General features: G+C 36.2%; 2 protein-coding genes across 4 annotated transcripts in view; one reads left to right on the top strand and one right to left on the bottom strand.

Annotated features, from left to right (window-relative positions):
• TMED5 (transmembrane p24 trafficking protein 5) lies at positions 1-27,646 on the bottom strand. Its single transcript, XM_058303163.2, has 4 exons — positions 27,028-27,646; positions 15,291-15,388; positions 5,484-5,667; positions 1-2,983 (listed from the first exon to the last, which is right to left on the bottom strand). Exons 1-4 carry the CDS (start codon positions 27,214-27,216, stop codon positions 2,765-2,767), a joined length of 690 nt encoding a protein of 229 aa, XP_058159146.1. The 5' UTR covers positions 27,217-27,646; the 3' UTR covers positions 1-2,764.
• The window catches only part of CCDC18 (coiled-coil domain containing 18), a 112,514-nt gene continuing 112,124 nt past the window's right edge, over positions 27,575-27,964 (top strand). For all 3 annotated transcript variants that reach the window (XM_012526693.4, XM_023589920.3, XM_012526691.4), the window contains exon 1: positions 27,575-27,865. The gene's annotated coding sequence lies outside the window, so the exon portion shown is untranslated. The remainder of the gene's footprint in view (positions 27,866-27,964) is intronic.

Raw genomic sequence — 27,964 nt, 5'->3', positions numbered from 1 at the left:
TTTTCCTTAATAGTAATTTTATTATATTACATATACACTCAGTATTCATTTCTACTGTTCGTTTAATATGGTTGTTCAATATTATAGAGCAATTTGAGGAAGAATGGTTGCGTGTTTTTACATTTCAGATGAAAAACCATTAAATTTAATGTTTCAGATGACTTTTCATTTGCGGAGGCATATAACTATAGGTTTTAAAATTTTTTTCAATTAAAGACAATTTTTAAAAAGGGTAATGCTTAATATTATAGTTCAATTTGTAATTTATTTCAATGCTATTCTCTAATGTATTTACCCTCCATTTCTTGACTTTCATGAAAGAAGAGGGCATCATTAATAATCTAAAAGCAAATCAAATTGGCAGTCTAGGTCTTAGTAAAATATTGTAGTATTTTGAAAGTATATAATTAAAGACAAAATAAGATGTTAAGTGATAGCTTAATAACATAATTTTAATTTAGAAACTGAAAACTGACATTATTTAAAAATATTAAGCAGAGAAACAATATGCCTTTAAAAATGTTAAAAGAATTTTATTTGCAAATTTTACTTTTTTTTTAGTGAATACAGGTAACATGCTTCTTAAATAATCTCATTCTTTTCACTTTGTGTCTAAAAAAATAAAATTGTCTTTTTAACATTCCTAAGTTCTTTCTAAATAATAAGGAAAACATTTCAAAGTTTTCCAAATAAAGCCATTAAGTATTTTTATATGGTAAAATAGAGTTACAATCAGTGGCACAAATCATATGTAGATGAGACAAAATCAATATTAGGTAACGAATCAGAGTACTGAACAGTAATGACATACCTAAGAGGTAGAATTCATAATCACAGTTTTTAGAAAAGTTGCAGTAGTTAATATCTGTACCCTGCTTTATTAGTTATGGTACTATAATTAAATTTGGTTCTCATTACAAATTTAACAGTGGGGAAAGGGAGGATTTTTCAAAGGCAAAGATCATATATTGGCCCATGTTTTGCATAAGTTAAACAACTCACCTGAAGCATTTTCTTAGTTTATAAGGTAATCAATCAATCATGGGATTTACATCATTTTTAAAAAGTCTCAGGCTAGGGAATCTAAGCTTCTATTCTTCTCCCAAGGGACTAAGAAGAGAAACACATCTTTCTGTACTTGTCTTGGTAAAAATGAAACCACTCTATCTCTGTATATCATTATTGCTTATCAAGAATTCCAGCAGCACTAACCTACCAAGGATTCTATACCCAAATTTATAAGTTGATTGTTTCTAACTCATGATATATTTTGCCATATACAATATTACAAATGGAGTATAACCTAATCTATTTCGTTGATGATATAGCTAAATTACTAGTATTTTAGTAAGAGTACATTAAGTAATATAGCTAAATTATTAGTATTTACTATTAAGCTAAGATGGCAGAGACCTTATGTATGTAATTCACATATTGGGTGTTCATAACTTGGGACTCTGAGTTTCCAATCCTTATTTCAAAGTCAAAAAATAAAGGGGTCAGAAAGGATATTTATGAAAGTTATAATAAAAATTGAAATACATTGATTCAGTGCTGAAACTTGGAGCCAACTTAAGTTTCAAATGTACCTCAATACCTTAAAAAGATAAAACAGTATGAAATCATTGCAAAACTTAAAATCCACAGCCAAATACATAGTTTCTTCCAGTTAACTGGAAACTAATTTCCTATACTTTATATTAGGATTGGTTCATCATGATGAACCAATCAGTTCCAGACATTTATTTATAGCTCTGTTTCAGTGAGCTTTGTTTTGACCTAAACTCCTAAAGTTTTGACCTAAACTCCTTTTTATTTTTTTTAAATCATTTTGAGAGCTAAGAAGAGAAGATATTTATGTTAGGCCCACATTCTTTCAGCAATATTTCCTTCACAACTGACAAGTTAGTAGTCATGTCAAAATTAACAGCACTGTTAACAGGTAATATGAAAATAAGATTATTTCCCCTCACATTTCATTTAAAAACCCTATACCTTAGTTAAGACGTAGACAGAATGTTTGTGTCCTTATGGAGACCAAACAATCTCTGATGTTATTCTTGACTTCAAAGAGAAAATCTGTCCTAATTTTAATAAGGAAAGTATGACTTCGCACTTTTAAAAATCATCAAAATGTTAGCTCTGGGGAATGTAGGCTAATTATATAAAACTAATACTTTTTACTAATATTTTACATTGAAATATAGTATTTAGTTATAAAAATCTTAAAAATGTTACTGTTTCTCAAAGCTATTCATCTATTTACATTATAGGAGAGGTACATATGCAAAGAAAAGTTGAACCTTTTTTTCTAAACAGTCAATCCATGATTAGGAGTTTATCAGATGAGATTTATAACAACATATTGGAAACTTGTACAATTAACTTATAATTGCCACATTTATAAGAAAATCCTTTTAAAAATATTGTTTTGAGTTGCATTGAGGCCCAACATTTGTTTAAAACAACTTTGGCATTTGTAAAATTTTTTCTGACTTAGAAAAAAGGCAACAAATTATATGGTTTCTTCGTTCAACTATATGTTCTTAAAAATATTTCTATTATACACGTAAGTACTGCTGGATCAATAAGATTACTTGCGTAGATGAAAATGAACATTTTGCTTTCACATTAAAATTATGCTTGCTTCAAAGATGATGCCTGAAAATATTTTGGATAGAAACAATTAATGGACTTGACTGTAACAGTTTTATTGCATTTTTCCACCTATGTTTTTCAATGTCAAGTACTTTAATTTGGAGTTTTATGTTCTACTTTTCCTCCTATCTTCAAATAGACTCTTTAGCATATAAACTTGAATGGCTGATACCACCACCATAACCACTAAATTAACCATAGACCAGAAATTGACTCTATCAAAGTTGCTTTCTTGTATATTCCGATCACGAGCTTCGAATGCTCTAAGCAGAGTTTGGATATGACCACTTTTGCTTAGTCTGGACTTGATGCTATTGATGGATTCCTGGAGATAAAGAAAATAATTTTATTATAAAAGAATATTCAGTTATTTTAAGTTAATATTAAAATGTACTTCACAGTACCCAGATAATCATGTTAGTTTTATATCCAAACACAATTTTAGAAGATAGGGTACACAATTCAATTAAAGGACAAATACAACTTAGATTATCTAAAGATCCTCTTCAAGGTTCTGTAACAGTTCTGATATTTTTAAATTATTGTGAGTTATTTAACAAAAGAACAAAGCTACTGTTAATAGAAAATGGAATAGGAAAATATATATGAATGCATAGTGTCAGGAATTTTTACATGCATTATCATTTTCTTAGACTTCATAACCATTAGAAAATGATTGTCTTAAAAAACCCAACAGATAATTTTTATATTGTATGCTTATAATTCTCATCTTTGAATTTCAGTCTGGTTCAATTTAATATCTAGTGAACACAGTCAATGTTTTTACATCACAAAGTAGTAGTAAAATGAGAAAATATTTCAATTTTAGATGTGCAGACTATACACCCAACATGTAACTTATTTATAATACAAAATTAACATTCCAAGATCACATAAGACAAACTTTCTGACATGCATTCTAAGTTGCACATCTTTTAAGGAAACTACTTTTGTAATACGGTCCTTCTGAGATGAGTGATTTGAAAACTATAAAAGAGCTATATGAATGCAGAGTGAAATTATGGTGAGATCTGAAATAATGTCAAAGTATGGTAAAAAATAAGAAAATAGTCACCATGCTTAAAATCCTCATTTAAGCAAAATATACTCAAAATTTCAGTCTGCCCTATTAAAGCTACAAAAGTATAATATGTAATATCACAGGCATACTTGTATGGCTATGATAATCTAGCACTGTAAATATTGTCCAGGAAAATAACTGAATTACAATTCTTACCCCTAAATAAACTTATAATCATTCATAGTTCTTTTCAATATCATTAGGATAACAAATATAAAATTATTTATTTGAGTTTGTGGTTGTGATCCAAACTTTTGGGAAGCAAATGGAAAAAGCATCTGACAGGTTTTATTTTTCTTAAAAAAGACCTATAAATATTTTATGCCACATTTAAATATGAATGAAGTCAATCTTTTGAGAATAGTAAATAATGCAGTGAAATAATGATAAGATTCATGGGTCCATGTATTTTTTTCTTGCTGATAGAATAATTTTTAAATGGAAGGATATATTAATGTGATTGAAAGTGTTAAAATATATGGGAAGAAGACTGGACTAGGAATGAAACTATGGGCACATCACTTAAATTTTAGGCCAGTTGCCTCTGTATATTATGCAGAAGAAAGGGAAATTTTGGAAGGCTGAAGCTGGACTGAAAGACAACCAAGTTTTCTTTCAGTTCTAAAATGGAACTAAGTTTAACATTATATGAACTCACAGGTTTCATAGTAAAATTCAAGTCAAACTTAATCCTTTCAGTTGTATTCACAGTTATACCAGTAGCAAAGGTAAGAAAACAAACATTTTTGTGTACCAGGCACTTTAAACACATATATATGTTATATCACATTTTATCTTCACCACAACTCTAGAGATATTATCTCCATTTTGCAGGTTAGGAAACCAAGGTTCAGAGAGCCCAGTAACTAAGGAATTACACATATGATATATGGTAATATTCCATCTTCTTAAGCTAACTCATCTACAATATGTCTAATTTGATAGTTGCTTCCCTAAGAAATCTCAAATTATCAAAATACCATATTAAAAAATACTCAGGTTATAAGAGTATTATTAGAGATTAGGAAGTTTCAACTTAGAATAACCAAATTATTTCTTCTGCAGGAATTTCTATAATACAGATATATATGCAGACATCACTAAATAAATTCTAAATATTTGATAATGTCTACCTTTGGCTGAAGACTAATAACCTTTTTTCCCTATTACTGGCAGAAATATTATTAGCAAATAAGTTCTTAAACAGGCTCATCACCTTCCATATGCGCATTTACAATAAACAAAGCAAAAGTCAATTCAAGCAAAGAAGCTGTGTTGCAAATATGTACTGCTAGTTTCTGATAACTTCTAGGTATAATCTGGGTAATGTAAACAGTGTTCCCAAATTAATCAAGTAGCATAAAATTTCTTATAAAAACTATACTGTGAGAAAAATGCCCATACCCCTCAAGTGTTTCCAGATTACTGTTTTATTATACCTAGTACAAATATGCTATAGATGATTACATTCATCTGTTTGTAAACATTTTAAGAGAGTTTTATATTTAAGAGCCTATGCTCCGATTCTAGTTTGCCTTCCTCTGGTTATATGACTATAAGTATTACTTAATCTCCATAAGACTCACTTTCCTCACTGGAAAAGTGGAGATGATAATCATTTCAGAGTTAAGTAAGGACTAGGTGAGATAATGCAGACAAAATGTTTAGCTCAGTGCCTATCACATTGTAAGCCCTGAGGTTATTAATAATGATTGTTATTATTTTATTAAAAGACCATACTGACCAGGATGTCTTCTAGTTTCATATCCAACATATCTGTGCCTGTAATATATTTCTTCCAATCTTCTTGTTCTTGTTCCTGTTCTCCCATATTATCCAGGATTAATTCAAAGAAAATCACCTTCTCAGAAATGGTGCTGAATGTATTGTCAAAGCAGAACATGTAGTCACCAACTTCAGTCTCTATCCTGTATTTTAAAAAGTATGTATCTTCAGATATCTGTATTTCTATTTGGGGATCAAAGCAAAACCAACTGCAGGTTTATAATAACTGGAACACTTACTGACATAAGGACTTACTTCCTTAGTATTCAATTGAGTTTAATCTGTAAACTGAGTTTTGTTTTCAGAAGCAGTGATGGGTTGTACCAAGTGCTTTCTTCTAGGCCTCTTATACCAACTAAGCACATCTTTGTAACACACTTTACAAAGGTTCGGGATGAAGTCTGTGGCCCACAGCCAGAGTTTTACTCTCAGTGATACCACCTTTACTGAATAAATGCCATGTTCACTTAAACTGTACTTATGATCTTGGTCTCATTAGCCTCTTATTCAAGATAATTGGCCTGGGGAGAGATAATTTAGTAAAGTGGTATTCTAATGATTTTTTACAGAGGAATACTTTTAACGAGCAAAATAGTCCACAGGCTAATGACATTTACTACTACTTGCCCCAAACAACAAGAAAACAAACACCACTCCCTAGAATGGATACCAAGACTGGTTTACATTTTATATCAATGAAGTGACAATTTTTCTTACTCAGAGTTAATCATTTCACAAGTGACTATCATAACTCTTTAAGACTCTGGTCAAAAAACAACTCAAACAATCTTACATGGACATGTATTTATAAAATTACCCTGGGGGTTGGGGGGAGGGGTAGAAAAAAAATTACCCTGTAAGTATTGATTCAAACGATAGATACATACTTAGTATACTTAATCTTTTATTCAGTCACAAAATAAATGATAAATTGTCTTTTTAAAAAATTCAATAGGGAGCAGATGTGGGTCAAGCAGTTGAATACCTGCTTCCCACATGGGTGGTCCCAGGTTTGGTTCCCTATGCCTCCTAAAAACAAAAAAACAAGCAAACAGACAAAAAAAAAAAAACAACTCAGGAGAGCTGATGTGGCTCAGGGGTTGAGTACCAGCTTCTCATATATGAGGTCCCGGGTTCAATCCCGATATGTCAAAACAAACAAAAAATTCAATATACCTAATGTGCACATTAAATGAATTATCCCGCCCCAAGAATGAAAAGTCAATTTTCTTTATTCCCATGATACTTACGTGTTTTGATATATCCAGCAATGTCTAGCTATATCAATTAATTGATATGTTAAGCATGTCTACTTAAATGACTTGACTTCTAAACTTTTCTAGCTGCATTCCAAACTAATTACTACCCAATTCTTGTCAGTCTATTAAGGATAGCTTCATTTGGAACTGGGGGACTCTCCAAACCAGTAGGAGTTTAGAGTCAGAGTTGCTCTGGTTTAATATTTCTTATCCTTGTGGTCTAGCATTAGGTTCTTTTCAACCCTCTAATATCCTGAAACTTTCATGTCCTTCATTCAGCATCTAAGGTGCAAACTGGAAGCCTTCAGCTCATTCTTCTCTTTTATGCCTGTATCCAGCATATTTGGAAACAACCAGCCAACATCATTATACCTTTTAACTCCACAAAACTCTGTTAAGGTGTCAAAATACTCTAGCCCAGAGCCGTAACTCTTTTAAGCATGAAAATAACCATATCCAGTGGTGATATTTTGTGTATCTCTATTGCCAACTAATGCCACAGACTATCACTGTCAACTTGATTAATGGAAATAGTCATCAGTGCCTTTGAATCTCATCAGATTACAGAACCAATTCCATAAAACCCAGAACCAAATCAGAAATCTCAACCTTAAAATACTGTTTCTCAAGAACCACACCTGCTCCCAGAGCTGTATTAGTCAGGGTTCTTTAGTGAAATAGAACAAACAGGAGTTATCTTTAAATATTGTAAGATTTTTATGAGAATTGTCTCACGGGACTGGGGATGCATGAGTCCAACTTCCACAGGGCAGTCTGCAAGCCAGGAATTCCTATGTTGGTTCTCAATGAATGCTCTAGAAGAAGCCAGCTGGCTGACGTAGTGATGGCAATTATCTTTTCTGACTGCTGCAGTCATCACTTCTCCTTTTAAAACCTTCAACTAATTGGATGAGATGTCTCTCATTGTTGATGGCAATCTCCTCAGTTGATTGTTAATATAATCAGTCATAGATGCAATCAACTCATTGATGCTTTAAGTCCAAGAAATGTCCTCACCGTAAAAATCAGGCCAGTGCTTGCTTAACCAAACAACTGGACACTATGATCTGGCCAAGCTGACACATGAACTAACCATCACAATCACCACGTAATGACTACTAACATGACTTTCAATATTTTTTTTCTATAGTTCACAGTAGATAAAAACATAGTTTAAACAGTTTTCTTTTGTTATGACTGTTTATGGAAGGTTGCTCTAAATGATTCCAGAGTTTTATATTTAATATGCTAGATGACTTAAATTTTCAGGAAGCTTATATTATTTTCAGTAGCCTTCTAAATATATGTGATTCTCATCTTTTAACTAATTTCCATCTCTATTTTTTTCCTATTTCTAACTCCTAATTTTTGTCTTAGCGTAAGAGATAAGTACATGCAGCATTGTGACTGGACTTTTGAATGTATGTGTGTGACTGGATTTTAACATATATACTACAAATAACAATAGCCCTTCATAAGTCATAATTAACACATTGGTTTCACTTATCTCTTTTCATCCTTACCATCACATTTTGAAGTATGTAGGTAAAATGAGATTCAAACAGGTTAAGATACTTGCCCATGATCATATAGCCTGTTACAGGTATAGATGAGGCTTGTTTTTTTTAGTTGATCTTTTAATACAATTGGTAATGTAGTACCATGTTTCACAGTCTGTCTGCATTCTTTGCATTCTCCTCAGTCATGATAAAGCTTTGTCTTTTGAAAATGTGTTTAATCTTTGGAAGGAGCCTGAAGCAAACTCTGGTGAATATGTAGTGTAACAATTTTAAAAGGAAACAAAAGAAACAAAATGCCATCACTATTAAATAACATGACCCAGATGTGGGGCATTTCCTGAGGAAAACTTTCTACCATATTTTGATTAATGGCATTACTATTACATGTATAATCACTAAATATGATTCTTCTTAAGGACAGCATTCACTTACATCATGCATTTTCAATGTATTATCACTCATAAAGAGGCAAAAAAATCGTACATAATATACAGCTCAATCCTACACAGCAAAATTTTATTCCTTACTATTTAATTTCTCTCATTGGATTTTCTTGGGTATCTCATAAGCAATATGTGTTTATGGAAGATACTCAAAATGTACTCAAGATCAGTGCTACAAAACCATGGTGAATAGATACCTGTAACTAGAAGGCTTTCTCTTGATTGACCGATTTAGACATTATATTGTAAGAGATGGTCTGTACATGCCTATTGACTGGCAATGGTTCTATTGTGGATTTTGTTTATGTTTGATTCTCCATGCTTTTGAGACTTGGGCTTGGAGAATGTTTAAAGAATGTTTATCATTTACTTCTACAAAAGTTATTTAAGTAATTAGTAATTGTGCCAAAAGCTGAAAAGTAAAAATGTCAACAATATCTGATTAACTATCTAGTAGCTGGTTAAATTAAGGCTTATTTTCTCATATCAAGCACAAGTTGAAAGTTAAGTTTACTTCAAATAATTTTAAAGAAATTAATGTAATTTTTTTCAATAACTTTATATTGCTAGAAAATATTTTTGAATGATTTTTTAAAAAGCTGATTACATTGTTATATTGCTAACTTACATATATAATTGACATTAAATAAGCAAAAAACTACCTTAAAACAGAAAATATAGTTAAAAAGTTAAGTTTAAAGTTAGTAGCTTTAAAACTTTTAATTTAACTTTAGTCATTCTTTTTTTTTTAAAGATTTATTTATTTATTTCTCTCTCCTCCCCCCCCACCCTGGTTGTCTGTTCTCTGTGTCTATTTGCTGCATCTTCTTTGTCCACTTCTGTTGTTGTCAGCGGCACGGGAATCTGTGTTTCTTTTTGCTGTGTCATCTTATGTCATTTCTCCATGTGTGCGGCGCCATTCCTGGGCAGGCTGCACTTTCTTTCGCGCTGGGTGGCTTTCCTTACGGGACGTACTCCTTGTGCGTGGGGTTCCCCTATGTAGGGTACACCCCTGCGTGGCAGGGCACTCCTTGCGTGCATCAGCACTGCACATGGGCCAGCTCCACATGGGTCAAGGAGGCCCGGGGTTTGAACCACGGACCTCCCTTGTGGTACAGGGATGCCCTAACCGCTGGGCGAAGTCCGCTTCCCTTATTTAGTCATTCTTAACCCTTAATTGAATAAAAAGAGTAAGCTTTGTGCTTAGTACTTTTAAGTATAAAGTACAGATACATACACAGTACATAAACTGCTATACAGTATATCTGTGATATCAAATATTTGATAGGGTTTGATTAGGACAAAAAGTGTCTAAAAGGGCTCTATGCAGAAGTGAAAATGAAAAAAGATGAAGAAACACTGACCCAGCTATATAAGCTTCAGCATGTTTGTAAAAAACAAAGATGTCTTATTACTTTACAGACATTCCTATATAATTCTTTTTTAAACCTGTGTTAACTACTTTGAGTAAAAAGGAATTTTCTTACTACAAATGATATAAAATATCCAAATAAAAATGTATAGATTTAATTTTCCCTTCAAGTGGAAAATTTGGACAAGTAGTCCAAAATGTAAAATTCTGGTTTTACATTATTACATTATTTACGTTGTTCTGTTATTTAAATATATATATATCATTCCTCATTCAAGGCCATGCTAGACACATAAATTTTTCTTAAGCTATTTAGAGTTCTGTTGGAAGACATTTTTACTAATCCTAATTTCTAGAAGGACACTAGTTTATTTCAAGATTCAATTTAAGAAAGTCTATTTCAGGCAACAGATTTTAGTTGCCTTTAAAAAATTAATAAGACTAAAGATAATAGTTTTGCTTAAATCTAATTTTTTGAAACTGGATTTGTAAATTTAAGCAGCATGAGATGGCTTGGTTTTAGATCCTGGCTTTTCTGTTCACTTGCTGTATAACTTTCAGCAACTTACTGCTCTAATTTTTTTGGTGTTATCATCAGTAAAATAATAATAATATCACATACTTCAAACAGTGTGGTGAAGAATAACAAAAATTTATATACATACACACATACATAAAGTGATTAGATGAGTGGCCTGAAATATCAAAAGAACTCAAGGAAGTGAACTGTTATAAGTCAATTCTCATTCCCCAATGACTTAATGAGAGGAAAGGTAATTCCATGCAAGAAAGCAATAATACACCTTTCCCCCCTTTATATTTAGTTTTAATTTATATATAAAGCAAAGCAGAAAGCTGGAGAAATATTTTAAAATAACAAATTCAATACATATTTTATGTTCTGAAATTAAAAGATGAACTACATTCTTAGTTCTTATTGTTCATATATCTATCAAAGAGAAAGCATGGTTTATTTCAAGTATCTCAACCTAAATTGATTTTAAAATGGTCATTTCTCTATTTTATTTATTAATCATTTATAAAAATTTTTCTGAATTCTGCATAGGTGTGAGGCTATTTTAAAAAGCATTTTTAGAAAAGAGATTGTGGGAAGATGGCAATGCACTAAGAGGCAGAGCCTAATGCTCTCACAAAAACAATGGAGAAAGCACCAAAAGTTGTCTAAGCGAACTCTTTTGGGGTCAGTTCAGGACAGTGCTACACAACTCCCAGGAGGGTGAGGGACAGAGAGATGAAGAAGACAAAATGACAAATGTGAGTTACCAAGCCCCTGCGGTGGCCAGGAAGGGCTCCCTACCCCCACCCCCAAATATTAAGCTGGGGTAAAACCCCTGGCTCACTGTGGCCAACTGAGAGGGGAATAGACATTTCCTTCCTGTCAGAATTTCAAGTGTAAAGGGAGGGGAGGCTGGGGTGCTTTTCTTCAGCAAATCCAGCCAGCAAAACCCACTTTGAATCTCGGATCTGGAGATTCAATACAGGAAAGCCAAGATTTAAAAACCTCCATGGAAAGGTATGCAGAGTAGTGCCATCTGCTGGCTGGTCTGGAAACTACATGGACAAAAACTGCTCACCCTCTCTGTATCCAATCCCTGGGAAAAAATCTGGGCCCCACTAGTGAGCCCCTAGCCCAATTTTGAAAACTTAAGCTGGGCAATTTTAAAGACCGAGAATAACTTGAATTTAATATCAAACAAGAGCTGTGGAAAAAAAACAAAAGGCAAGAGAGAAATTAGCCATCAGAATAACACCAACCTATTCAGATGCCTAGATATCAGCAAAAAATTACAAGCCATACTAGGAAATAAGAAGAGCTGGCCCAGCCAAAAGAACAAACCAAATATCCTGAAGAGATAGAGGATTTAATACAATTAATCAGTGATAATCACACAACTCTCCTAAATCACTTCAAAGAATTAAAAGAAAACATGACTAAAGAAATAAAGGAGATTAAGAAGACACTGCAAGAGTATAAAGAACAACTTGAAAGCCTGCAAACAAAAGTAACAGGCCTTATGGGAATGAAAGGCATGATGGACGAAATTAAAAATACATTATAGGCACATAAGAGCAGATTTTAATTGCTTGAAGACAGAATTAATGATTTCGAAGACAGAACATCTGAACTGGAAAAGAAAGGAGAATAGAAAGAGAAGAGAATGGAAAAAATGGAACAGAGTCTAAGAGAATTGAGTGACAATGGAAAACTCACAAATATTCACATTAATGGTGTCCCAGAAGAAAATAATGGAAAAGGGGCAGAAAGAATATTTCAGGAAGTAACGACCAAAAACTTCCCAACCCTTATGAAGGACATTAATATCAATATCCAAGAAGGACAACACACTCCAAACAGAATAAACCCAAAAAGACCTATCCTGAGATACCTCTGATTCAGAATGACAAATATCAGAGATAAAGAGAGGATTCTGAAAGCAGCAAGAGAAAAGCAAGGCATCATATAAAAGGAAAATTTGATAAGATTAATCAGAAACCATGGAGGAGGGGAGAAAGTGGTATGATGCATTTAAGATACTGAAAGAGAAAAACTGCCAGCCAAGAATTCTGTATCTGGCAAAGCTGAGGTGAATTCAAAGTCTTCACAGACAAAGGAAAACTGACAGAATATCTTACCAAAAGACCAGATTTGCAAGAGATACTAAAGGGGGTGCTGCAGCCTGAAAGGAAAAAACAAGGGCAAGAGATCTGGAGAAGAGTTTAGAAATGAAGATTATTAGGAAGGGTAAACTAAAAGACAAGAAGACAGACAACAGAAGGAAACGACAACAGACAGCCAAAGAACAAAATGGATGAAGCAATTCAGAGTTTTCAAGTAGCCCTTCACATCTATTCAATGAACACTCCAGGAGGAGCAGAAAGTGGCACACAGCATTAAAAGAAGGGAATCATCAGCAGAAGTTAACAGATTTCTTACCAAAGTCAATTCCTGACTATGACTTTGAAAGTGATTAGATTGTTGCTGTTTGTGCACCTATTGGCTGAGAAACAGAAGACAGAGTCAACAAATAAAACAATGGTTATTGTATCTGCTTCTGGGACTGTACAGACTACAACTGAGAAGGAAGATGGTGCTCTAACACCAGATAGCTCTGTTTTCATCAAAGCCCAACGAAGGAAAAGGCATAACATGAATTATTTGAATCTGTTCTTTTTGATTATCATTTTTAAAAGTTTTAGACATAGGAACATTTATTCTGCAGAAACAGAAAAACTCCTCTTTGTAAGGTAAGTTTTTCAGATGAAGCATATAAATCTAAATGGTAGCATTATTGTATAGTGTTTGGACTATGCTTTGATAAATCATCATTTATTCTTAAGATTAGAATTCTGAGCAAAATGTTTTTTATATATAATTTTAATTTAATCCAAATATATAGAGAGATACATTTTAAAGATACAGCTTGAAAAGCAAATTCTTGAATGGTTAATAACTTGGTCAGTATTATTAAAATGTTGACTCATTGACTTTTGTTTTATGATAAAGGAAATAAGTGATTGCTTTCTCTCCTAGAAATATACTGCTGTTACCATTCACTCTGTTTTTCTTACTTCTGTAAAGTAAGTTTGTCACAAGACTTAAAGGTTTTTAATACTCATTTTTTGATTCAAAGTTGTGATTTTGTTATATGTGGAATCTTTGAAAGTTCAGCCAAAAATGCATGCAAATGTGAACATTCTGAAGTTCTCTTACTTCTGATTTGTGCTTAAGTTTTTGGCTTTAAAGAAGTCATAACAATGGTAGTTGCCTCCTTCATTATGTTTTAGATATGTGAAGTACTGATAAATGTCACAATGATGGTTTTATTTTTTAGATTATTACTATAGGTAGGTTAGTCCTTACCACAGCTGAGTCATTTTTTAAGTGTGCATTTTTTTAACGAGTGGCTTTCACAGATACATAATAAATTGTACTGCTATATTTTAAAAAAATATAGGGAATGGTATATGAGAGGAAGGGGAATACATGAGAATCCCTCATACTCTCAATGTAACTTTTCTGTAATTTAAAACCTCTTTTTAAAAAAATATTTTAAAAAGCACTTTTAACACATTTTCCCCCCTCATTCATTCATATATGCATTCAATATATACTGAGTATCAATTATCTCCAGGCACTTTGGTTTAACAAAGACCAATACTTATATTAATAGCTAACATAGTGCTACATGCCAGGGATGTTCTAAGCATTGTATGGGATAAAAGCAACAGTTTTGCTTGATCTAGCTTGCACCTCTTAACTAGTGTGTATCCCCGCAGACTTATTTAACTTCTCTAACCCTCCCTATCCATAAAGATTCCTTGTCTGTAAAATGGGAATCAAAACATCTATCTCATAGTGGGTTGTAAAGATTAATTTAGATAGCATATAAAATGCCAAGTTTAGTTTATGGCAAACAGAAAACTCCATATTTGCTTTTTCACTTCCTATAAACTCACAATTCAGCTTTAACACATAACAATATTAACTAAATAAATGGCTATGGAACAGGGAAACACACCAATGGGATGTGAAATTAAAGAAGGAAGCAAAATGCAAGAAGAGAACATGTATGTCGCCTTTTGTCAAGCTCTGAATTTAAAGAGTTACCATAAATATCTCCTTTCTATATTATTTATTTATAGCCATACCTTTTACTTTTTTTTTGGTATCTAAAAAGCAATCAGAATAAAATACAATTTATACATACACGCACAGAATGATGTATTATACTGTTATTTTAAGAAAGAAAACTATGGGCAAAGATGATACAGCCAGCAGCTCAAGAAACTTCAGGACACATATAACTTGAATAACTGCCTTTAGTTAAAAATGAAAGCTCTGTGCTACCCAAAGAGGCAGATTTAAAATGCCACAATAACTGAACACACTACATAGGGAATGCTCATCTATTCAACCAAAGCAAAGAAGAAATTAAGTCAAGATGAAAGCAAAACTCCCCAAGAAAAAGAAAATGAAGATTGATGGAAGACATTTTAGTTAATAAGATGTCCCATTATCAAGGATTGTTTAAAATATTCATATGAAAGCACCTATTACTAACAGTATTGAATGGGCTAAATCACCCAGCCCTGCTGATAGCCCACTGGTATTATTTATCTTAAGTAAATAAACTAGAAGACATTACTTACGTGTGAACTCCATCTGATTTTCTTTGTTCAAAAACTAACATTTTGCCTTCTGGAGAGGCAAGATGGAAATCAATATCTAGTCCTGCTCCATCTAAAACCTGTAGAAAAGCACATAAGAGAAGAACATACATTATAAATTCTGAAGACAAAAATGATATCAAGTTGATTATATGATGAAAAGATTTTCTTTCTAAATCTAAATGGGTAAGAAAGCCAACAGACTCCTATTAGGGCTAGAAAGGAGCTAAAAGATCATCTAGGGAAATGGACTTTGCCCTGTGAATAGGGCGTCCATCTACCACATGGGAGGTCCGCGGTTCAAACCCTGGGCCTCCTTGACCCGTGTGGAGCTGGCCCACATGCAGTGCTGATGCGTGCAAGGAGTGCCCGTGCCATGCAGGGGTGTCCCCGCGTAGGGGTGTCCCCGCATTGGGGAGCCCCAAGCGCAAAGAGTGTGCCCCGTAAGGAGAGCTGCCAAGCGCGAAAGGAAGTTCAGCCTGCCCAAGAATGGCGCTGTACACACAGAGGGCTGACACAACAAGATGATGCAACAAAAAGAAACACAGATTCCCATACCACTGACAACAGAAGTGGACAAAGAACACACAGCAAATGGACAAAGAGAGCAGACAAGGGGCGGGTTGGGGCGGAAGGGGAAAGAAATAAATTAAAAATATTAAAAAAAAAAAAGATCATCTAGTTCAATTCCATTCATTTTTGCAACCTGTCCCTTTCTTATCCATTCCTGTTGTCATTCTCTCAATCGAGGCCTTATGGGTATTATTGAAATAATCTTCCTAAAACAAAGATGCCAATGAGAAGTCTTGTAGAATAGAAAGAAATACATTCTTTGAGAAATAAAACTCAAAGTCCAGAGTTTTACTTAGAACTTTGGCAATTTAGGGCATACTATATAGTTTCTCTGAATTTGTGTCCTCTTCAATAAAGTGAGAGTGATAGTTAGCTACTTCTTAACCTGAAATTCAAGGCCTCCATGATCTAACTCCAACTGACTTCTTCAATTCATTCTTCTACTAGTCCCCAGTATGAACTCTGAATTTCAGGTAGGTCAGTTCACTTACTGGCCAATGAATACGATATGGTTCTTTACAATCCCAAAATGTCCTTATAATGATAATGATGACAACAATAAGAGCAGCTAACAATTACAGTTTTATGCTAAGTATTGTTCTAAGTATTTTTTGTAGACTAATTTATTCCTTACAACAACCATAAAGAGTGGGTCCTATTATTATTCTCATTTTAATAAAAAAGGAAAAGAGGGAAGGAGGGAGGGAGGGAGGGAGGGAGGAAGGAAAGAAGGAAAGAAGGAAAGATAAAACAGAATGAGGCACAGAGAAGTAATTTATCCATAGTGATACTGCAAATAAGTAACATGGCCAAAATTCGAACCTAGCAATCTGCCTCCATAGTACTATTCTTTTAATTAGAGAAGTTGTAGGTTTACAGAAAATATTGATGCAGAAAATATAGAGATCCGAATATATCCTACCCCCAAGGACACAGTTTTTCCTACCAACACTTTGCATTAGCATGGTACACTTTTGCTATAACTGATGAAACAATATTATCATAATTATACTATTAACTATAGTCATAGTTAACTTTAGGGTTCACTGTGTTATAGAGCCTTATGGAATTTTGTTTTTAATTTTATTCAGGTAACATATGCAACCGAAAATTTCCCATTTTAACCACATTCAAATATACAATTCAAATACACAATTAAGTAGTGTTAATTACATTCACAATGTTGTTTTACTAACACCACTCCATCCATTACTAAAAATTTTCCAGCACCCAAAATAGGAACACTGTATGAATTAAGCATTAACCCTATATTTCCTACACACCCTGGCCCCTGGTAACCTGTATTCTAGTTTTGTTTTTTTTTTTTAAGATTTATTTTATTTATTTCTCTCCCCTTCCCCCCGTTGTCTGCTCTCTGTGTTCATTTGCTGTGTATTCTTCTGTGTCCACTTGCATTATCCGACAGACTGGGAAATTGCATTTCTTTTTTTGTTGCGTCATCTTGCTATATGAGCTCTCTGTGTGTGCAGTGCCACTCCTGGGCAGGCTGTGCTTTTTTCACGTGGGGCAGCTCTCTTTGCGGGGCGCACATCTTGCGCTGGGGCACCCCTATGCAGGAGTGGCCCTGCATGGCATGGAACTCCTTGCGCCTGCAGCAGCACTGCACGTGGTCCAGCTTACCACACGGGTCAGGAGGACCTAGGGATTGAACCCTGGACCCTCCATATGGTAGACGGATGCTCTATCAGTTGAGTCTGCTTCCCTATATTCTAATTTTTGACTCTATGAATTTTCTTATTCTCATTATTTCACATCAGTGAGATCATAAAGTATTTATCCCTTGCATCTGGCTTATGTCACACAACATGAAGTGACCACACAGTAACATGTATCAAAATTTCATTACTTTTCACTCCTGAGTAACATTCCATTGTAGTATATATTTGTTTTAGTTTTCTGGCTGCTAAATACAAATATCGCACAATGGGTTGACTTAAACAATGGGAATTTATTGGGTAACAATTTTGAGGCTAGGACAAGTCCCAAATCAAAATGTATCAAAGCCATGCTTTCTCCCAGAAGACTGGTGTTCTGGGGCTGGTTGCCCCTGTTCAACATTTAATGGAAGCCCTACCTAATGTAATAATAAAAGTAAATAAAAGATCACAAACTGGAATGTAAGAAATAAAACTCTCTTTGTTCACAGATGGCATGCTGATGGTCTATGTAAAAACCCCAAAGCATCAACAAAAAACTCCTCAGGTCTCAGGATTAAGGTCAATATACAAAAGTCAGTTGCTTTTCTATATATCAAATTTCATTTGAAATTAAAAACACGCCACTCACAATGCAGAGACACAAGAGAGAGATATATTTAGGTATAAGTCTAACAAAATATGTACAGGATCTAAATGAGGAAAAGCACAAAATTCTAATGGGAGAAATCAAAGACCTAAATAATTGGAGAGATATTCCATGTTCATGGGTAGAATGACTCCGTATTAAGAAGCTTTACCTATAGATTCAATATCATCCTAATCAAAATGCCAGCAATGTCTTTTATAGATATCAACAACCTGATTCTATATGGAAAGGCAAAAGACTCAGAATAGCCAATACAATACTGAAGAACAAAGTCAGAGGACACTACCTGACTTCAAGACTAACCATAAAGCTACAATAATCAAGACAGCATGGTGTTTGTCGAAAGAATAAGCAAATATGAAATACACTAGAGTGCCCAAAAATAGACACACACAAATACAGTCAACTGATCTTTCAAAAAGGAGCTAAGGCAATTCAATGGAAAAGGATAGTCTTTTCAACAAATGGTGCTGGAACTGGCCATCCACAGCATAAAAAGTCAACCTAGACACAGACCTTACACCTTTCACAAAAATTTACTCAAAATTGATCACAAACCTAAATGTAACATGCAAAACTATAAAAATTTCTAGAAGATAAATTATTCACAGAACACATTTCTGATCAAGGATTTATATCCAAAATAGACAAAGAACTTTTAAAATTCAAAAATAAGAAAACAGCCAATTACAAAAGTATATAGATCTGAACAGGCACCCCACCAAAGAAAATGTACAAATGGCAAAGATACATATGAAAAGATGCCCAACATCATATGTCATTAGGGAACCACAGATTAAAATAATAATGAGATATCATCACACACTTATTAGAATGACTCAAATCCAAAAATTTGACAATACCAAATGCCAACAAGGATGTAGAGCAGCAGTATTTTGCTGGTGGTACAAAATAGTGAGTGCAAAATGGTAGAGCCACTTCGGAAGACAGCTGCAGTTTTCTACAAAGTTCAGATATAAAAAGAAATGAGCTTATCAAGCCACAAAAAGATATGAAGGAACTTTAGATGCATATTGCTAATTGAAAGAAGGCAATCAGAAAAAAGGTACATGCAGTATGGTTCCAATTATAAGACATTTTAGAAAATGCAAAACTGTAGAGACAATAAAAATATCAGTGGATGCTAGGAACTCAGAGGGACAGGGAGGAAAGGGATGAAAAGGTGAAGGACAGAGGATTTTTAGGGCATTGAAACTATACTATAGTAAAACTATAATAGAGTATACTACTATAATTGTGGATACATGACATTACACATTTGTCAAAACCTATACAACTGTATGAAACAGAGTGAGCCTTAATGCAAACTATGGACTTTAGTTAATAATAATGTATTAATATTGGTTCATTGGTTATAACTAATGTACCACAGTAATGCAAGATGTTAGTAATAAGGGAAACTATTTCTGGGGTCAGGGGATATATGGGAACTTTGTAGTATCTGCTCAATTTTTCTACAAATCTAAAACTGCATTAAAAAATGAAGTCCATTTTTTTTAATGTACAAAAGAAAAACATGAGAAAATAACAAGACTATCAGAAAACCAGACATATATAAAAAGAACAAATGAACATTTAGTCCTTGAAATTATAAACTCAATGGAAGGGTTAACAGATTAAATTAGTGTTGAAGAGAATTAATGACTTGGAAGATAGTAGAAGAAATAATGCAGAACAGTGAGATAAGAGAGAGAAATTATGAGAGATTAAGAGGCATGGAAGATATAATTAAAAATACAAAAACAAACTAATATATATCTAATATCTAGAAAGGGAGAATTGAGAGGATGGGGGAGAGACAATCTTACAGCTAACAGTAGAGAATTTTCTAGACTTGTTCAAAAACATGAAACCTCAGATTCAAGAAGCACTTGAATCTGTACAGGTGGAAGTACAGGTGGAATAAATTTTAAAATTCTACACCAGACACACTAAAGAGACTGAAGAGTTAGATCTAAAGAGACAGGGAGCTTAAATGGCTATACTAGTCAGAAGATAATAAAATGCTAGTTTTAAGGCAGGACAGAATAGTAACCAAAGGAGAAAGTGGGCAGAAAACCTAATAATCAACACAAATACCACCTGGTAAGAGAAACTGAGGCAATGGCCTGTTGACAAACCTTAGCCTGCTGAGTCACAGAGGCAAGTTAGGAATGGGCAATTTACAGCACACACCTGCAGCTTACAGCACACATCCAAAGGCTGCATTATCAGAAGGCAGCCAAAAAGAGGTAAGGGGCATGAGGGGCACCACCACTACCCACCCACCTAGCCTTCAGGTGACCGACCCTACACCTTGTGGACAGTGACCAGTCAACTCGCTCTGCAGAAGTCACAGACAAGAGCCAGAAGTCAATCACACCACCAAAGACCACCGACAAGAGCCAGAAGTCAATCACCATCAAAGAGCACCCCCACACCCCTAAACCCCCAAATCCCTAAGTCTTTGCTTGTCAGTGCAGACCCTGATTTTCTGTACCTCCGTACAAGAAGGGAGCCCAAGGCAGAACTCCGCATTTCTCTCCCGTGAGAATGCCAGCCCTCAACTCTGAGGGTGTACTTTTGTTCTCTTGCTTTGGCTCCCAATAAATTTTCTGCTTGTGTGATTTGTGGCTTGTCCTCGAATTCTTTCTCATGATGAAGCCAAGAACCTGGACACTGACTCCAATAACAGTTTTATGTGTAGAGGGGAAAAAAACATCAGTGAAGAACTATTTAAGAAACTAAATTAACATTCAGGAGGGCAGAGTCACAAGACTCACAGGAAAAAAAATGAAGCTGAAGCCTGTCCTATCTTTTGGATTTCCAGTATGTGAGTCAACCATTTCCTCATAGTTAAAAACTAATTAGGGGCTCAACAATGAGGGCTCCTGGGGGGAAGGTCAACCAACCTCTAAAACGAAGCTGAAGAAGCAGCCGTTGAAGCAACAGCTGGTTTAGAAACAGCAGCTATGGGGAGTGGCACTGGGTGGTCACAGCCGTGATAGCTGAAGGGCTGAGCAAGCGGCACCACCTCAAGAAGCAGACCTACAGCACTTGTGCCAACGTTACTCTCTCAGGGACGAAGTGCAGAAAACTCTTCCAGGAGATCTAGCTTGCCCAGAAGGCAGCAGCCATGGAAGTTGAAGAACCACCTGCCACCCTCCCAAAGCCAATCAAGACTAAATGAAAAAAAGACAAAAGTCCTTGAGGTCATAAACATGAAAGATCTTGAAGACGAGAGCGAAATCTCTTACCCCTTCCACCAAAAGATTCTCTGTTAAGGTTTCAGCAGACTTTGGAGAAAGCATTGCCCCTCCTTCATTCTCCCCGGATTCCTCTTCCATAATTGAACTTGTGACAACCCCAGGAGGGACTAGTTGGGAAGGAAGAGGGCTAGAAGAAAGATGGGGACAGGGGAAGGGTCCTCTAGTAGTTAGCTCCATTTGTAATAAAGTCCTTGAGCCCTGACTTTTAAAAAAACACACAAAAAAACCCTGAATTTGGGTTAATTATTTGTAGCTGAAAATATTGTAAGGACTATAGAGAGAGACCATGACATTTTAATGTAAACGATTAATGCCAAAAACACCCTAAAGGCCCAAACCCTGTATGTTTGATATGTCCGAATGAGTATGGATAAAGGTATAGAGGAATTATACCCAGGAGGGTGATAGGTATCCATTAGTGTGATGGGGATATTATTTTTTCTTTGTATATCTTTGGACTGTTTGACTTACTACAAGAAGGATGTATTACTTTCAAAATTGGAAGTAAAAAGTTTATCAAAATATATATTAATGAACTAGAAAATTTTAAAAACCAGAAAAAATGATTAATAAACTCAAAAGTCAGTTTTTAAATAATAAATCAATAAGTACTCTCTAGAAGAGAGAAAACATGTATTAGGCATATATTCCTGTAGATAAAATGGAGACAGGTATTTCAAATGGTGTTAGGTACAATATTATACAAATAAACTTTTAAAATGAGATGAAATGGCCAGTTTGTTAGAAATGAAAATTTGAGAAATGAAAATTTGATAAAAAGTTGAAAAGACTAATATAAATTTAAAAATTGATATAGGTCTTTTCTCCCATAAAAGCACCCAGATGATTGTACAAGTGAAGCAAATGTATGGTTCACCCATTCACTCAACAGTTATTTTTTTAAGGACCTGTTATGCTCCAGGCATTGTTCTAGACTCAGCGTGTACTTACCAGGCAACGTTTTTTTTGAGTGTTTACTAGGTGCCAGACACCATTCCTTTTACATGTTTTCAACACATTTATTCTTTATAGCACTAGAAGCCAGACTATTATTGTCATTTTACAGATGTGGGAACTGTGTTATAGAGAGACTCAAAAACTTGTGGCCAAATAAATGATCTTTCCAAAACATAAATCTAATTCAAGCTAACCCCCTGCTTAAACTCATCAGTGGCTTCCTACAGCTCTCTCTCTCTGTACAAGACACATATCCTTCACCACTAGAAAAGGTATAATAAAATTACAGGGAGCCGATGTGGCTCAAGTGGTTGAACACCTGCTTCTCATATGAGAGGTCCTGGGTTTGCTTTCTGATGCCTCCTAATACAAAAACAAAACCAAGCAAACAAACTAAACAACTCAGGGGAGCCAGTGTGGCTCAGTGGTTGAGTGCTGGCTTCCCACATATGAGGTCCCGAGTTTAATCCCTGGCTGGGTACCTCAGCCAGGAAAAAAAATTACAATTAATGAATAAAGAAACAAAACGTGGTGTGTATATATATATTCACCCAATGGAAATATATATATATAATATATAATATTCTCAATGGAACTATTCAGTGATATAAAGGAACAAGTAATGATTCATTTTACAACATGGATGAATCTCAAAAACATTACAGAGTAAGAAGAAAGACACAAAAGAACACATATTGCATGGTTCCATTTATATGATTTGTCCAGAAAAGGCAAATGTATAGAGACAGAAAGTCTCAGGCTGGGGTTGGGAACTGGGATTAACTGTCAATGGGCATAAGAGATCTTGTTGGAACAATGGAAATGTTCTAAAGCTGGTCTATAGTGACAGGTGCGAAACTTAGTAAATTTATTAAAAATCACAGAATTTTACACTTAAAGTGGGTGAAATTTTATGGGGTGAAAGTTATACTTCAATAGTGTTGTTTTTAAATTACAATTTTTTTTTAAAGACCCATAAAGGGCCTAAAAGGTTTGGCCACTACCCACCTCTCTAGAATAATTGTAAGCTACTTTCCCCTTATGTTCTGCTGTGTAGTAGTCTTCTTTCAGACCCTCAGATGTGTACCCTTCTGCCTTCATCCTCAAGGCCTCTGTACATGCTGTTCTTTCTACCCACTGCCTTTTTCCACTTACTCCATTATGCCTAGTGAAAGCCTGATTATTCTCCTGATCTTAACTCACACATCACTTCTTATCAGATGTCTTCTCTCAATTCTCAGAGGAAATCAAGTCTTCCTGTTAAATATTCTCACAGCCTTATACACTTACCTTCATAGCACTTATTAGTTACAATTTTACATTTATTTGTATAATTATTTGATTAATGTCTGTCCCCATGCAAGATTGCATGGCAGCATGGACTAAATATTTACTCATCATGCTTAACACAAATTAAGCACTTAATAATGATTTAAAATTTAAAATTAAAGACCTATTTTACTGATAAAATATTATACACTGACATTGAAAAATTTTTAAAAACTTGTATCAGTTATGATATGGGACTGGTCAAATACCCAAAGTGTCACTATCTAGAATGTATGTTAGGTGACATTTTAAAAACTAAGACAAAAATCAGTAGCTAGTGTTACTAGAAATTTAATCATGAAATTGGAAAATGTAAATGAAAGGTTGAAGATGATCTTGAAGCTAACACTCCTCAAACATTATCTACTAGTACAGACACTAAATTACCTATGACCTTACTTCTCTCCTCAATGAAAACAAATTGTTTAGGGGGAATGTTTTGGGGAAATACTCCCTTTCAGAGTGACTAAAGACGAAAAGTATAAAGCTAAACCAAGCCAGCTATTTAACTCTAGATGTGTAAATGTAAACATAACATCTATTGAATACTTACTATATGTCAGTTATGGTATATGAATGAACATTCAACTCATTTTTCAAATCAACTCTGAGATGCAATTATTATCACTTATTTTACAAATGATAGGTTAAGTAACTTCTTCAAGACCACACAGTTGGTAAATGGCAGAATCAAGATCTGATCCCAGGAAACGGACTTTGGCCCAGTGGTTAGGGCGTCCGTCTACCATATGGGAGGTCCGCGGTTCAAACCCCGGGCCTCCTTGACCCGTGTGGAGCTGGCCATGCGCAGTGCTGATGCGCGCAAGGAGTGCCGTGCCACGCAAGGGTGTCCCCCGCGTGGGGGAGCCCCCACTCGCAAGGAGTGCGCCCATGAGGAAAGCCGCCCAGCGTGAAAAGAAAGTGCAGCCTGCCCAGGAATGGCACCGCCCACACTTCCTGTGCCGCTGACGACAACAGAAGCGGACAAAGAAACAAAAAAGCAGACAAAGAAACAAGACGCAGCAAATAGACACCAAGAACAGACAACCAGGGGAGGGGGGGAATTAAATAAATAAATAAATAAATCTTTAAAAAAAAAAAAAAAAGATCTGATCCCAGGAATTTTGTCTCTAGATCCAGTCCTTTCAACCATAAGGAGTCAATAATTAAAACAAATTTCCTCTCTAATATATATGTAAATACTGAGGAATTTTTGATTAAGGCAAATTTTTTTTTCTTAAAAGATTTATTTATTTATTTATGTTCTCCTTTCCCCTCCTCCCTCCCTGCTGTTTTTGCTGCCTGTGTTGTCTTCTCTCCTCATTTTCTCTCCTCTAGGATTCACTGGGATTCAATCCTGGGGTCCTCTGATGGAGAAAGAGGTTCCCTGTCAACTGCACCACCTCAGTTCCGGGTTTCTGCTGCGCTTCACCTTGACTCTCCCCTTCATCTCTCTTTTGCTGGTGCTACTTGACTCACTTGTGCGGGCACTCGTGCGGGCACTGGCTCACCACATAGGCACTCAAACGGGCACTGGCTGGCCACAAGAGCACGCTTTCTCTTCTTCTTTTTCACCAGGAGGGCCCAAGATAGAACCCCGGTCCTCCCTTATGGTAGGCAGAAGCTCTATCACTTGAGCCACATCTACTTCCTGCAAATTTTTTTCTTATCTGCACTGTTTCACTTAAACTCCTGTTTGCCTCTCATTGTATCTCCCTTAATTCCATCCTCCACACTATACCCAGAGTCCTTTACCTGGAAAATATCTCTGATGATGTTACCACGCAGCTTAAAACTTACAGAATAAGAGGCAAAGCATGGCACTCAAGGCTATGGTTCATGATCCATGATCCAGCCTCTAAAATCTCCTTTTCTATTACTCCCATTCAAGACTTTACAGTCATAAGGTCTAATAAAAACTTACTACTAGTAGTGCCCACTACACACTGCCCACCCTCAAAACACACAATGCATTTCTGAACTGTCTCTATGCATTTTGCTCCCTTTCCTGAAATGCCCCTTCTTCCATCTGTTAATGTCTAACTTAAGAATCTTTCTAAATTCAACTCTGATATCTTCTCCAGGAATCCTCAACTGAAACCCCAGAGACGTGGCCCTAATAATAGTACTATGTTAAAATTGCATGTTTTTGAGTCAGTAATTCTTGAATAATAAGCTCCTTGAGAACAGGGACTGTTTTTCTTTTGTTGGTTTCCATACACCCTTTCCCCAACACTATGCACAATTCCTGGCACACAGTAACTGTTCAGTAAATGATAATCTTCTGAATTGGATTGCAAATCAAGCAATGTTGAGTTCTAGCTTCAATTTTGCTTACTAACTCTAACTTTAGACAAAGTACTTAACACTTTAGGCTTATTTTATTCATCTATAAATAATCTAATCCTAAATTCCTATTAGCTGAAAATTCTATGAACTTTTTATTTTGCTTTATATGACAGTGTTATTTAAAAATTTGTGGAAAAAAAAGGTAAAACCCTACCAATTCTTTTTTTTGGAATTACTACCTGAAAACATCTAAATTAGCTGTGTAGAACTAATAATGCTTCTCCTAAGAAATTGCCCTCTACCAAAAAGATTACATAAATTAAGGCAATTCCCTATAATTAGAATGTTGTGCATATACTAAAAAGGAAAACGAAACCGGGGAGTGCTTACAATGCTAAATGAAAGATTACAGAATTTTAATATACGATTTGATCTTATTTGATTTAAAAATAATTAGCTATGTAACTGGGAAGGATAAGTACCACTAAATACAGAATATGTGGTTGTATTCACATGGTCAGAATTCAAAAATCCTTAACTGAAGCAAAGACATTTAGAACATAGGAATTATGTGAAGTGGGGGTGATTGAAAAAGTGTCACCCTCCCGTCCAGTGATGAAAGAGAACGTGTATCAGTCATGTGTTGTGAAATTCTCAGTGTAAGAGCTGTACTCGCTAGAAAAACGATGGACGAGTTGTGAAACAAAGAGAAAAGCCACTGACATCGCTAGCTCTGGCCGCTCTCCGACCGGAGGAAAGGGGAGAGGACAGACAGTAGTCAATTCCAGGTCCCGCCTAACTGCTAGGTCCTGCTGCGAGAAAGAGCCTCGCGCGCCTGCGCCGGGCTGGTGGCTTCCACGGCCGCCCCCGCCTCTTCACCACCCTGTAGGTCCACAAGAAGTTTCTAAGCGAGTGAGAGGCGACAATGTGGTGCAGCTGGGCTAAGGGAAGGTGGCGGCCTCACTCTCCGCACTTACTTGGTACTCGATCTCCAGCGAGGCCTTCAGGGGCATGGGTTGGTAGAAACACTCCTTTTGGCCGGCCGGAAGGGTAAACGTGAAGTCGCTGTCCAAGGAGGGCGTGAAGCCGGCCGCTCCCCGCAACAGCACTGACGGCACAGCAACCAGAAGGAGCACAGGGAGGGACAACCAGATCTTGTCGCCCATCCCTGCCAGGGCGATCTCCGGCTGGAGGCGGCGAGGGAGAAGTGCGTTACTGGCTCCTAAGCTCCTTTTTTCCTCCCTGGATTCCTCTTGGTTGGCAGAGAAACCTGGAGCCTGACGAAACTCCAAGTGGCGGCCACGGCTGCTAATGCTCCCTCAGAGAAGGAAACGCGTCCTCATAAGGGTAGGGGCCGAGGGCGGGGCCGACCGCCGCTTTCCGCACCCTCCCGGGTCTCTGCCGTTTCAGGTCGGGCGTGAGCGCGGCGTGCCTCAGATTCCCACGGTCGCAGGTTCCCATGGCTTCCCCACACCAATCGGCGACGTGGTGGCGATTGTGGGAGTTGTAGTTCCGGGCGAGCCCGGCGAGCGGCCTCGGAAGCGCTCGCCGACCACTCTCCCCGACAGGCCCCGCGCCTCGGGCTTCGCCGCACGCAGAGCTTGCGTCGAGGGCGGGGCTGTGGCCGGGTCAACGCTTCCGCAACGGCTCCCGCGGCCGTTCGAATTAGGCGCGACCGGAATTCGCTGGTTCTCTGAGTCGTGTATCTGTCTGATGCTTCCAAGCCCGGGGCCCGGCAGAGGGTCCCAGGCTTCCGAGCGCAGGCGAGAGCGCAGTGTGCGCCGTCGTCGGGTGGTCCCGTCCCCAACTTGGGCGGTGAGCGACGGCCCCTGGGCGGGTGGAGCGGGTCTTCCTGGAGGCGTTTTGTTCCTTTGCCTCCCGGCACCCTGGGACGGAGACCGCCCTCCGTCCAGT

This window comes from Dasypus novemcinctus, chromosome 9, assembly GCF_030445035.2.
Source record: "Dasypus novemcinctus isolate mDasNov1 chromosome 9, mDasNov1.1.hap2, whole genome shotgun sequence".
Classification (NCBI taxonomy): Eukaryota; Metazoa; Chordata; class Mammalia; order Cingulata; family Dasypodidae; genus Dasypus; species Dasypus novemcinctus.
This window is presented reverse-complemented; position numbering and strand designations above follow the sequence as displayed.

Excerpts from the sequence above, each read along its gene's own strand:
- TMED5 (XM_058303163.2), bottom strand. The coding sequence starts at position 27,216 with ATGGGCGACAAGATCTGGTTGTCCCTCCCTGTGCTCCTTCTGGTTGCT. Across the intron at positions 15,389-27,027 it reads CGCTGGAGATCGAGTACCAA|GTTTTAGATGGAGCAGGACT; the intron begins GTAAGTGCGGAG and ends GCTTTTCTACAG. Across the intron at positions 5,668-15,290 it reads AAATCAGATGGAGTTCACAC|GATAGAGACTGAAGTTGGTG; the intron begins GTAAGTAATGTC and ends TTTAAAATACAG.